At 39.8% G+C, this 12,507-nt stretch overlaps 1 protein-coding gene across 2 annotated transcripts in view; it reads right to left on the reverse strand.

The window, feature by feature from the left end:
• Window positions 1-12,507, reverse strand: part of TMEM241 (transmembrane protein 241) — a 55,620-nt gene that overhangs the window by 24,064 nt on the left and 19,049 nt on the right. For both annotated transcript variants that reach the window (XM_030235304.2, XM_030235298.2), the window contains exons 9-13: window positions 12,382-12,427; window positions 11,382-11,417; window positions 5,138-5,172; window positions 3,855-3,924; window positions 426-519 (exon numbers count right to left, since the gene is read on the reverse strand). In XM_030235304.2, coding sequence (XP_030091164.1) covers window positions 426-519; window positions 3,855-3,924; window positions 5,138-5,172; window positions 11,382-11,417; window positions 12,382-12,427 — 281 coding nt within the window. The remainder of the gene's footprint in view (window positions 1-425; window positions 520-3,854; window positions 3,925-5,137; window positions 5,173-11,381; window positions 11,418-12,381; window positions 12,428-12,507) is intronic.

Genomic DNA, 12,507 nt, shown 5'->3' on the forward strand with positions numbered 1-12,507 from the left:
TGCAACAAAAACAGTGAGAGTTCTGGTGTTGAACTTAGGGAGTTAGCTGTAACTCTTGGCTCAGGAAAGACACACAGCCAGCTGTGTGCAAAATGACTGGTGCACACACTCATAGAAGTATTCTCCAAAATGCTTTGGAAAGTGTAGGCTTGTATTACTGGGATGCCACAGTCTAAATCCTTAGCTGCAATAATCATCTCAGTTCCATTAGGCTCAGTCTACACACCGTATTTCATCTCAGATAATGATCCTGGGATATTACACACCTGACATTTGTTGCCACAGCTCTACACGCGGGTTACACAAACAGGACCAAGGAAGCATCAAGGAGGAATAGCAAGAGAAACTAGAGAGATGCAGAATTTCCTCAGTTCTCCTGGGAGACGCACAGATCCACTGTGTTCCTGTGAGGATCTTTCTCTTACCTTTGCAAGGAAACTCCAGGCTGCATATTGCCCCGAGGTTGTGCTGCTTTTTAGCTTCACTGTGTGCAACATCAGAAAGAATCCCAGCAGTCCACTGCAAAGAATGGAGAAAGCTTGTTAATAAAATCTCTTAACTTCAACTAAACAACCTCTTACAGACATCTTGGTTTTCCTAATGAAGAACTGCAGTGATAATCCCATTTGGAGAATGAAAGCTGGTGGACAAGAAGCTTACAATATGTCCAGTACACCTAGTGTTTTGTTCAGTCAGTGACTAGAATCTGAATAAAGTAAGTCTGACACTCTTATGGCTGGTGTCTAATGCACTTACATAATCAGAAAAGTAGAGATTATTGAAAACATGAGGTGAAATATTAACTTCAGGCATTGAAATGGCTCTGAATAACAGCAATGCTAATTTCAGTAGGAACCACATGTATTTGGCAACTAACTCGCTTCAACCTCCACAGAGCCTTGAACTGAAAAAATAACCACTGGAAAGTTTCTGCCTGAAGCTTTTAAGCTGTTTAAACTTCATGAAGCCAAAATTCCAATTAGGAAGTCAAATACATCTCTACTGTAAAACAAATAGATGGCTCAGTAGTGCTGGGAACAGGATACTCCAAAGTTTCCTGCTGACAATTAAGAGAATTTTGATCTCAAGTCTTATAGGACAGCAGTTCACAGCACTCCTGCAGCCAAGACTACTCTTAAGGAAATTTTTTTCCACATCTCAACAGACTTTATGGAGTTCATGAGGTTTGGCTGTGGATTTTATTTCACTTGTGACATATGCACAATCCACTGATTGTCAACCGGTGAAACAGTGTAAACCAGCAAGCAGGGAACAGAAAGGGACTTCAAAACATGTAAGGCACAAAGGCATAAGAGATTACAAAGTGCTGTGGGCAGCTGCATGGGAAAGGAGATAGGATTAACACAGCACACAGGTGGTGAAGTAAAAGGTGCCTTGGTATTCACACAGGGTATGCTGTTCTGGATAGAGGTGCCATACAGTTGGTCCCCTCTCTACAGCAGCAGGAAGGGTGGAAAATGGTGGCTCCTCAGGTCAGAAGTTCTGTGCTGGGCTCCAGTACACCACGGAGTGCTGTTCCCTGTGCAACACAAGTGGCCAAGTTCCAGCTCAGCTGCATGTTCATACAGGCACCAAAGAGCAGAGTAAGATAACTTCCCAGGAGTAGAAGGCATTGGGAATTTCTGCATTGAGCCATAACACAAGATCTTTTGGGATGTGTGTGAAGTCTGAAGCCAAGGTAGCAGATGCTGCTTTGATGAAAAAAGATAGGCCTAAACTCAGCAACTTGTTGCTGAGGATGGAGTACTGAGCAGTAGAGCATTCCACTCTGAGAAATGAATGAGTTCAATGAACCAACATTGCCCATACTTTTAAGAGCTTATTTCAGATCTTCTGCCCTGTTGTGAAGGGCTTTCAGTTACGAAGATTTGAAGATATTTAGTGCAACTCAAGAGATAAAACGTGAAACAGCAAATTATAATACCTAAACTATTGATGCCACAATTAACAGCAATTTATTTCATTAAATAAATTGAGCACTTTCCACCTTACTGCTGATGCTTCAGACATTTTTCAGAGGCAGTAGAATTAGCTGCATGAATTGCCCTTACCTTACATTGCATAGGTTTTCCTCCAAATCCCACATATCTACAAAGACACTTGATTATAAAATGTAGGAGAGCAACTGAGATGTTTGTTTCTCCATCTAACCATTCTCTTCCCCTTCCTGTAGTGTGTGCTATCTACTACACATGTACTGAAGGTGGGCCAATGGAAACAGAAGTGGGAAGCTACCACAGAGGTAAATTAGGTGAATGAGAAGAATATCTGGGCTAGACTGATATCCATTAGAGCCTTGTTCCAGATTGCAAGGCAAGTAGTATTCTATTACCATCTGTAGGGCAGTTGTCTTTTGTCAAGTGGGCAATTTTCCTTATCTCTCTCTCTGAGTGAACACAATCACTCCTCCCTCTGGAGGGGACATCTGCTGATAACAAGCTATTGAATGTCACTGCATGGCTGATAAGAACTGTAACATCCCATTGTGAGATGCTCCGCCCAGAGGGAGGAGCCAAGCATTCCTACCCAGATATAATCCGGAGGTTTTGAAACACCAGCACGGCTTCTCCACTGGATTCCCCAGCGGAACAGCAGCTTCCTCTTCTTCCACTGGATCTTTGGAGGAAGAATACATCCTTTTCTCCAGGACCCCCTGCTCCAGCAGAACCACACCTGACACTTCAGGAGGACTGCAGCCACATTTCCAATTGGACTGCAACCAACACCCTGACCAACAGGATGTCAGGTTGAGTTCTGACTGTCAGTGTTGTTCTAGTGTACTGCACTGTTTATTTTATCCTTTTATTTTTCTTCCCTGTTAAAGAACTGGGATTTCCTGCTCCCATATTTTTTGCCTGAGAGCCCCTTAATTTAAAATTTATAGCAATTTGGAGGGGTGGGGAGGGTTTATATTCTCCATTTCAGGGGAGACTCCTGCCTTCCTTAGCAGACTCCTGTCTTTCCAAACCAAGACAAGCCTGCAGTTAGACCTCACCTTCAAGAAATATAGATTTCACCTGCCCACAGAAACCTAATTGTGAGTTACTTGTAGTATGAATAGACCACACTTGGAAAAACGTAACAAAAACCTATATACATTGGAAATTATTGAACAGTCATTCTCAATATACCCTTTCAACAGAAAATCCAGATACATGTCAGAAAATGCCTTTCAAAAATATTTTTGGCATTAGTTAGAATGAAAATATCTTTTTCCCCCTCTTAAAAAATACTTTAATTTGACTGGGGGAGAAAGATAGGAATTTTTTTTAAAATTAAGATCTATGGGAAACATATTTATGTTGTCCTGTGAGAATTACGCCAATATGCAGTGAACTTTTGCTACTGAAAATAATGGAATGCTTGTTAAAGCTTTTCCTTTTTACCCAAAACAGCATTCTGTCAAATCACAAGAGGTACAGGCGAATAAATCTAAGTACACACATTTACTGCTATAGACTAATACTTAGTAATTGCTGCAAACAGCAAGTTTGGGTTAATCTGACTTCAGAAGCATTTGAGAGATGCTATGTATCAAAGCTTTGCTACATTGGGTAAACATTATTTTATTTGTGACTGCGCACTCTCCCGATCAGAATGTACTCACTCAAGGATACACATACTTTCAGCACATTTGAATCTCAGGCCATCAAATGCATATCCATAGACATGCAAAGATTTATTCTTTGCAATTCTACTGGCATACGGCAGCAGAAACTAGCATAAGTAAGGCTTTACATGCGACAAAGTTTTTAACTGAGAGTATAGGCTGGAAGTCAATTGAAGCTCTTATTTTGAAAACATTTACATGACCTGTTATATAGAGAGGTTACCTGGCACAGCAGCTGCTATGAAACCTGTAGAAGTACAGGAATGGAAAATCCAAGGCACTGAAGAGATCACCTGAGGGACAAAGCAATACACTCAATAGGTGGGAAAAATATTACCCACTGTTACAAGCAATGCAACAGCAATTACATGAACATTAGTAGTTTAACATTCCTTTGAGCCTTTACAGCTGGCTGGCTTTTCATTTATGATTCTTTCCACATTTCTGGCGTGTTTAATGATTTCTCTCTGACCTTGCTTCTAGCCAGTTCTTGCCTTTGGTTGAAAAAGGGAAAAGGGATACTTAAGAGTATTTATTCTTTTCCAGTATTCAGAAGGTCCTGTTTAATCAAAAGTTGCCAGTGGACAGACATGTATCATATCCACTTCTTTTATTGTGCAGCATGTGATAGCTCCTACTGAAACAACAGGAAATGCAGACATATGGTGGCTGCTTCCCCCTCTGGCATTTGAACTCTGTAACACAGAGCATGTTGAGGGGTTTAAAGAGTTCTCCTAGGTCTAAGTAGAGCTCTTGAGTACTTGCATTTCCAGGAACCTGGGCTTGGGTGCTCTTGGTGGCAATTCCAGGAGCTCTCTGGCCTTCAGGCTCTACAGATTTGCATGAAGGTCCATCTTTCACTTTTTGAAATGCAGGACTGTTTCATTTAACATGTATGTCTATCCTGGTGAGGGTTTCCTATATACACAATCTGCACCACCAGGAAAAAGGGAGAATTTATGTTTCTTTAAATGCTTCCTTCTTTGTTTTTCTGGCTGAACAAATGTAAGCAACAGATGATCGTCTTTACCCTCCTAATTATGAACACACCAGAAGGTAGGAATACTGGCCATCATAAAATTTCTCAGTTTTTACCACCTGATGTGCTGCTGCTTCAAATCCTGCTAAGGGCCCAAGCAATGGGGTCCTTGTTATGAAGGCAACAAAATAAAACTCTGCATAGTACTGGGGACAATGCAGAAAAGGAAACTCAGTTCTATATGCTCTGAAGAGGACATGTTGGCTTAGGGAATCCTTGTTCTTTTCCATGCAGCACCTCAAAAACTGTTCTTTTTGTCAGTCCCATACTGCTTGTTTGCATGGGACAGCTAAAAATGGTACTGGGAAATATCATGCAAGTTATATACCCTTCTCTCCTCTTCCTACATGATAATATATTATTGGTCATATACAGGGCTAAATTCCTAAGGGTTTGGTAGCTAAAAACATGCACAGAAAGCAAAAGCAACATGAAAACTTAAGAAAGGAAGACTCAGTTCACTTTACCTGCTGGATGGGATGCAGAGGCCAACAGCACTACACTAAAAAAAAAATAAAAAATTGGAATCAGAATATATGACATGGACTGAAGACTATAAATTGACAGCTTTGTGTTTGTTTATCCATGGTGAAACTTATTCCAATTAAGCAGAATAACTGAGACACAAATACCAATTAAAAGAAAACACAAGTTCATTGGAAAGGAATGTCTGGGGTCACCTAGTAAAATTTCTGACCTAAAGCAGGAATATCACAAATATTTGATGATGCCCTCTGGTTCTGTCTTAAAAAGGCATGTCTCAAAAACCTACCAGCATAGAGATTCCATACCTCTCTGGGAAACTTTCCCAGGGCCATTCTACCCTCCCAGCAAAAAAGTTTTTCCTGCTGTCCTATTTTTAAACCACCAAAGTTGCAATGTTTGGTTGTTGCTCCATATTATGCTGAATATTGCATGTAGATAAGTTTAAAAACACATGAAAATAAAACCAAGTACCAGCCCGAATTATTCACACTTTCCAGATACAAGTGAAGAAGAAAACCAGCTGTGACCAGCTGTCTATCTGAAGTATTATCACTTAGGTTTTCTGAGGTCTTACAAAGACCTCACCCTTTTGAATTTGCAGTATAGGCTGTACAGAGCCTGTTTTAGTGTTACTGATTCTTCTCCTAAATTTCTCTTCATTATTTTTTTTCACTCCAAATTGCTTCTAAGGCTAGAGGGCTACCAAAACATTCTGAGGTGCTGTGAGATGGGATAACCATGCACGTCTGTAGAGCTACAACTTCTTCCAGTTACCAACACCATACATCCATGACAAACTCTAAAGACAAGTGGGAGAAGAAGAAAATAGTATCTCAAGAGTTTGCTTCTTGGTAAGCAGCAAGCACTGCACTTAGAGAGGTAAAAAGACATTCACTGATGTTATGAATGCTCAAGCATTCCAGGCCAATTCCCTTTTCCAGTGTTAACACAGCTACTGTTTCCAAACCTGTCCACTCACAGCTGGTTCCAGCTCTCTGCATGACCAAGCTTCCATGCTTGGTGACCTGCCTTTGGCAAGCTTTGGTGGACCCCAGCATCAGTCACAGAATCACCTGCAGCAAAAGGAACTGCAAAGAGCATGGAAATCCCATGGCCAAGGAAGCCCTGGGGGGAAGCTTGTCACTGAAATCAGCTGTGGAACACAATAGGCTGAAGGAGGAAGGGGTTTATGAGGGACAGACAGGCAGGTATTTTAGGCTTCACACTTTGAAAGGCTGGTACAGTATGTTCACATTCTCAATATTTGTACATGTTTTTAAAAGATGTTATTGCCACAGAGGTATTAAACAAGGCAAAGCAGATCACTTACAATAGGAAATTTGCCCTACCCCTCCTCCCCACACATGGATGCTCTCCCTGTAGAGGAATGCCAAGAGTAATTCACAATAAACAGGCCCAGTTCCTCGGTTTCCTGGTAAAGAGAGAAAAGGAAGCAAAGTTCTACTGCTTTTGACTGAATAACAGAAAAAATAGGAGACTGACAAGGAAAGTGAAACTGTATCAACAGTGATGAGAAGTAGGGCTAAACCATGTTTCTCCACTTGTTTTTTGAATTACTACATTTTAAACAAAAACCCACTGAGATTGAGAAATAGTCAGAGAGAAACTTCCTTCTACAACCAAGAGGAATTGATAACCCTAACAGACATCCCAGGTTTTGGTCCAAAAAAAAACAACAGGAGAAAACAAAACCTTCATTGTGAAGTGCAGGGCAGGTTAAGGCAAATGGATTAGATGGCATTACAGCTGCTCTGTACCCCTGCTCTGAATGAAGCATCTGTGAAAAAGACACGATGATGCTGTAAAACCAGATTAGGGATTCAGAGGCTTCTAGCAGGACAGCCTGGATGGATATGAGGCCGCAGCAAAAACAAATTCCATGTGCCAGATTTCTCTGCTCCTCTTTTTTTTTCCCCTGTACTAAATACTGAGGGTTGGGTCACTCGTGGTTTCCTTTCTGGAAAAAAAAGGGTTTGTCAGCAAGAAAAGCAATTTATGCCTGCAAAGCTGCTCTCCCCTATTGCGGAAAATCTACTGCAGCATTTTTAATTCACAAAAGTGACAGATTAGCAGCTCTTCCAGAAGGCAGATGTAGTTTTGCTGCATAGAGTAGAGCCTTTACCTCATAACTTTGCCATTTATTCACCATTTGAAATTTGAAAATTTGAAATTCTCCTGTATGTTTTCTCCTCACCAATGGCTGCCAGGTCATCTAGGCATGCCTTTATGAACAAGTTTCAGACAGAGACAGGTATTGGGATGCACTGAAACTTTCTTGCAGGTTCTTAACAAGAAGTAAAATATCTCTTAGCCTCAGCATAGGAGAAAGCCCAAGAGGAGCTACAACCTGCTTCTAAGACATTTATGTCTCCCTCAACATGCCAAGCAGGCATTACTACTCTTCCTCTCATGATACCCCTCACCAGCTAAGGGGGAGAAATCTGGCTCCCCCTTTGATAAAAAGTGAGGGAACAGACAGGAATAAAAGAATATGTAAGATTATGAGAAAAAAACCCACTAGGAAGTAGAACACTAATGCAGAAGTCAGAGTACAGAGAAATACAATATTGCAGCTGAAGAAAGGGGGTGGGATCAAGAGGATTGGAGGATTAGAGGAAGGATCTTGGAAGTACATTGACTCTCTTCTCTTCCTCACTGCCCAGATGCTTAAACACAAGGGAGGGAGATGAACTGGATGGGGCTGGGCACTGAGAAGCAGCATTACCCCTCCCTTCTCTGCATAGCACAGCTCTGGTTCCCTCCTACACTTGTTCCTGGCCTGGCTCCATTTTCAAAAGTATTGAATAATCATGTTGGAAGTGATGAAGTGAGAAGAATGCCAGACTTTCAACATCAGCAAATATTTCTTCAGATCTGTTTGATTCTGGAAAGTTCCCATTAATATACATTTACTTTGTGTGTTCTTTTCTTCCAAACTGTTCCAGATTTCAGAACAAGAAATAGTGCATGATGTGTAAGGACAGCATATGCTAGGAGACTGCTCATTTCAGTTGGACTTCTGGAAGCATCCAACAGAGCCTTCTCTTTTATATATATATATATATATATATATATATATATATATATATTTTACTCTAATATATTGGTATATTCTAACATCCAGTAATTTGTGGCAGATCTTTTAATCTGCTTCATGCAAGCAGTCTCTATACTCAGTAGAGTACAACTGTGCTTTCATACTGAACTGAGAAATACTTTGAACATAATAACATGAACACTTTGAACATAATCCTATGTATTTTTCCTATGTGTTAAGAAAAATTTCTTCACTAAAAGGCTCTGGAATCAAGCATTGGAATAGGTTGCCCTAGGGCAGTGTCTGAGTCACCATCCTTAGAGGTATTTAAGAGACATGTGGGGTTTAGGGACAAGGTTCAGTGGTGGGCTTGGTTAATGCACTCAATGACCTTAAGGGTCTTCTCCAACCTAAAAGACTGGATGATTCTAAACACTATCTGGCTGTGGCCATAAAGTTACATGTCTGATCTAGGTTAGAAATAAGGAGCTTTAAAGACCTATTGATAATAGTTTTAGGAGGAGAAAGTTGCACTGATACCACACTAGCAAGTTCTTTCATAAATCATAGAATCATACAATCATGTTTATATAGACAAGACCTCCAGTACACATTAAACTGTCCTGTCCAGGAGGTGGAACTGTAATCCTGTCATGGCCAGAACAGTCCTTGATAAGGCCTGAGAAGAGGAATCAGCATATCCCTTAACACCTTTTAAATCACAAAATTTACTTCTGGGCACCCTCTGACAGAGATAATCAGTAATTCTGACCCAGAGTTCCCTGTGAGGAGTTAGTGCTCATCCAGAGAACATTCCTTTAGTCAGTGATATTTTAAAGTAGTTTTGATTGTTTTCTACAGAAATCAAGTTTGTGCTGGGTGCACACAGCTCCACACAGCTCTCAAAAACGCTGAACAGCTTCATCCAGATTTGGGAAGTGGCAGTGATCTCCAAGATAACTACATGTGCAGGCGTTCTCACACAGAGGCAAGGCCTGCCCCTGCTTCCTGCAACAGGATTCCAGCCCCAGACACTGGAGGAGACACACCATGGAGGTTGCAGATGAGGAGAGAATTTCTGCCAAACTTTACACCCTTTCAAACATCATTCGCTATTTTGAAAAAACAAAACTCTAAAAGAATTCAGATGTCACTTATCCCATTGTCCATGGTACTGCTTGATTTCCCTTGGCAAGATGAGATCCAAATGCTGTGGATTGTGAACTTCTCTAACACACAGAAATGTATACCCATAGAGACACATAGACATATAGATATACACAGACCCAAACCAAACAAATAAGCATCCAGTTTGCCACCTCCCTTAGGCCACCTGCTTTCCAGCAAGTTGCTTTACACCATCATCTTGTGAGCTATGCTGACCTTTAAGCCTCTTCTTGGGGAAAAACTTTGGAAACTTTGATAGCAAATTTTTGCTGTTAAACAGATGCTGAAAATAGCTATCTTCCAATTTGCATAAATCCATTGTTGGATTATTTGTTAGTTTCTTTTCTGTAAAAAGAAAAGTTTTAAACACATACACTGCTGCACCTCACAGTTCCTTAGCAAGAAGTTTCTCCCTTTCAAAAGCTTCCAAATAAATTATCATACTTTTCATGTAATGTGGGACTCCTGCTCTCTGCTGGACACAAGTTCACAGACTTCAAAGGGCCAAGATCATGAACTAACAGAGAACCAGCTCAGCCCTGACTTTTCAATCAAAGCTGAAAAATTAAGACCTTTGGCCAAAATCTGAATTTAAAGGTTCAGGCCTAGAAGCAAATTTCAACTCAAACGACAACTGAGAGACAGTCAGGCAGCTGCCAAATGAAAATCAATTGATTTTACTGCTTGGTTCATGATTTCCCTTTAACACAGAGAGGTAGCTACATCTCATTCCACACTTCATAGGTTATTTCTGCATGTGGCAGCATATTTGCAAGTTCCATGACTAATTCTTCCAAAGTTTCAATAAACACACCTACCCTCTTTGTGTAAAATTGATTTGCTTTGCATTTCATAGTAGATGGAAAACAACAACTGACTTAAACAAGAGCCTACTTCAAGCAAACTGATATCCAGATAGTGTCCGTTAATGGGGCCCTGGTGAATCATAAAGGCAAAAGCAGAGGCCTGCATTACTTATTTACAGAAATAGGAGATTTGATTGAACTAAGACAGAAAGAGATACAGTGTTATCACATTGACTATGCTCACAAGACAAATGGGAATTGAAGGAATGCAACTGTCATACATGGGTGTCCCTGATGTACTTTTATCAAGGATCTTCCATGTGGCCAGACAAGAGCATATATCCATCTAATCAAATAGACTAGCACAACTTCACTCTTTTTATGCTTATGCCCAACTTCTGCTCCCTCTTTCACTCCTTCTGACCTCAGAAGGAATTTCTTTGAATTTATCATTCATACTTTGTGTTCCCAAATGACCTTAGGTATGAACCCAAGAAAAGAGGCCAACATATATTAGATGTGATTTTGGATGGAAGAAAATTGAATTAAGTCTAGATGCCTTACTTGAAATAAAGCCTGACAAAAACCTAACAGAAGCCATGTACATTGAATGTCCTGGTTTGTGGCTCTTTGAAGAAAGGACTCGATTTTGAAAAGCAGGGGAATCTGGTCAGTGACTCAGACGCTTTCACTAGCTACAAAATAACAAGCCATTCTTCTATCTCCAAATCAGAAAAACAACTGAAAGTCAGAATTACTCAATCCCACTAATGGCACTCTGAACAATCAGTTACTGCTTGTGTTCTTTGCACACAGTACTTTTGTAATCACTACCTCTTCTTCTGGCAATTTTGTTCAAGTTTTATTTTCTGAAGTGGTGTATTGCCAGGGAGTTACTCTGTAAATATTATTTCTGGAAGTGATAGATCACTTGTGCACATGGTGATTTAAAAATTCATAATTAACACTTTGTTACTTCCTCAGGTGTATATTGGCATGTCCATCTACAACTGGAGCCAAAAACATTCAGCTGCTAAGCCATTCGGCTTAGCACTGTTCTTTCAGTGAATGTCCTGCTAAATAAATGCATTTAAGTAGTAGTAGCTATAAGTTCCTCCAACAAGCCAAGGTTGAAAATGAAAACATATACCACATAAAACCAGCTCTGGTGTAACAAAGACTTATTCATTTTACCTGAATACATAGTTGATGTACTGTTGGTCCAGATCACTGGGAAAGGACGCAAAGAAAAAAAAGGTGTTTTTTTAGCAATGCACTTCATTTGGTACAAAAGATCAGTATATCAAACTGTAATATACAGTAATACTGTAATGTTACATTATATTAATTTATATAATATATAATAAGGTTAATATTAGGTAATACATTATATTATAATTATATACATTATAAAGATAATATAGTAATAATTTTATCAACACCAATCAATTATCTACCAATTAACCAACATATTCATTTACACAGGATAACACACATTATTTCTGTTGTTCCTGTCAGTAGGAGTTTCATTTAAAGTGAAGATAAAGTGAGACTGATCAAAATTTAGATCCTTTAACCAGAGATGGAAAATAATTTTAAAATAAATAAGATTATCCATGCATGTATATTATACATCATATGCAGTGTCAACATATCCATCTCCATCCATAAAGAAAACTGCAGATTACAAACACTGTGAACATGCAATGTCACCTGATTCCAAGACTACTAATATGTGGTTGCAGTTCTAACATTCACATGGGATTAGTGCAAGGTTCCAAGGTGTTTAAGGTACTGAGCCATTCCAGTCCTGTAGTAAGCCACCAGCTGCTGACCACTTTTGAGACTGTGTCACAAAGGCAGATACTGACAGCTTCAAACCATGTAGCTTTCCACATGAACACAGCCTAATATTTTGTCTTAACACCTATGCCAGTTAATTAGGGGGTTTTTGTTTCCAGGGCTGAGTCATCACCCTTGGATAATACACTGTTAATAAAACTAATTCAATGTTCCAGTTAGCAGTATAACTATCATAACCACATGCTGTTGCTACCAACAATAAATAAGGCTCGTCTTGCGAGAGAAGTCATTAATGATTAACCAGGAGTGGCCCAGCTCCTGCTGATCATGCAGAGCTCACTGACTAAAGCACAGTCATCTCTCTTTATGAAAGAATAGAAAAACACATTACCTTAAAGATCCAGGTTTCCACAACTTGTGAAATACTTTGTAAGCCCCTGTAATTGAAATTACATGTGTAATTGCCATATTGTGCTATCATTCTGACAAACAACAGCTTGTTTGGCCATGGTACTGG

Source organism: Serinus canaria, chromosome 2, assembly GCF_022539315.1.
Source record: "Serinus canaria isolate serCan28SL12 chromosome 2, serCan2020, whole genome shotgun sequence".
In the NCBI taxonomy this organism is placed as follows: Eukaryota; Metazoa; Chordata; class Aves; order Passeriformes; family Fringillidae; genus Serinus; species Serinus canaria.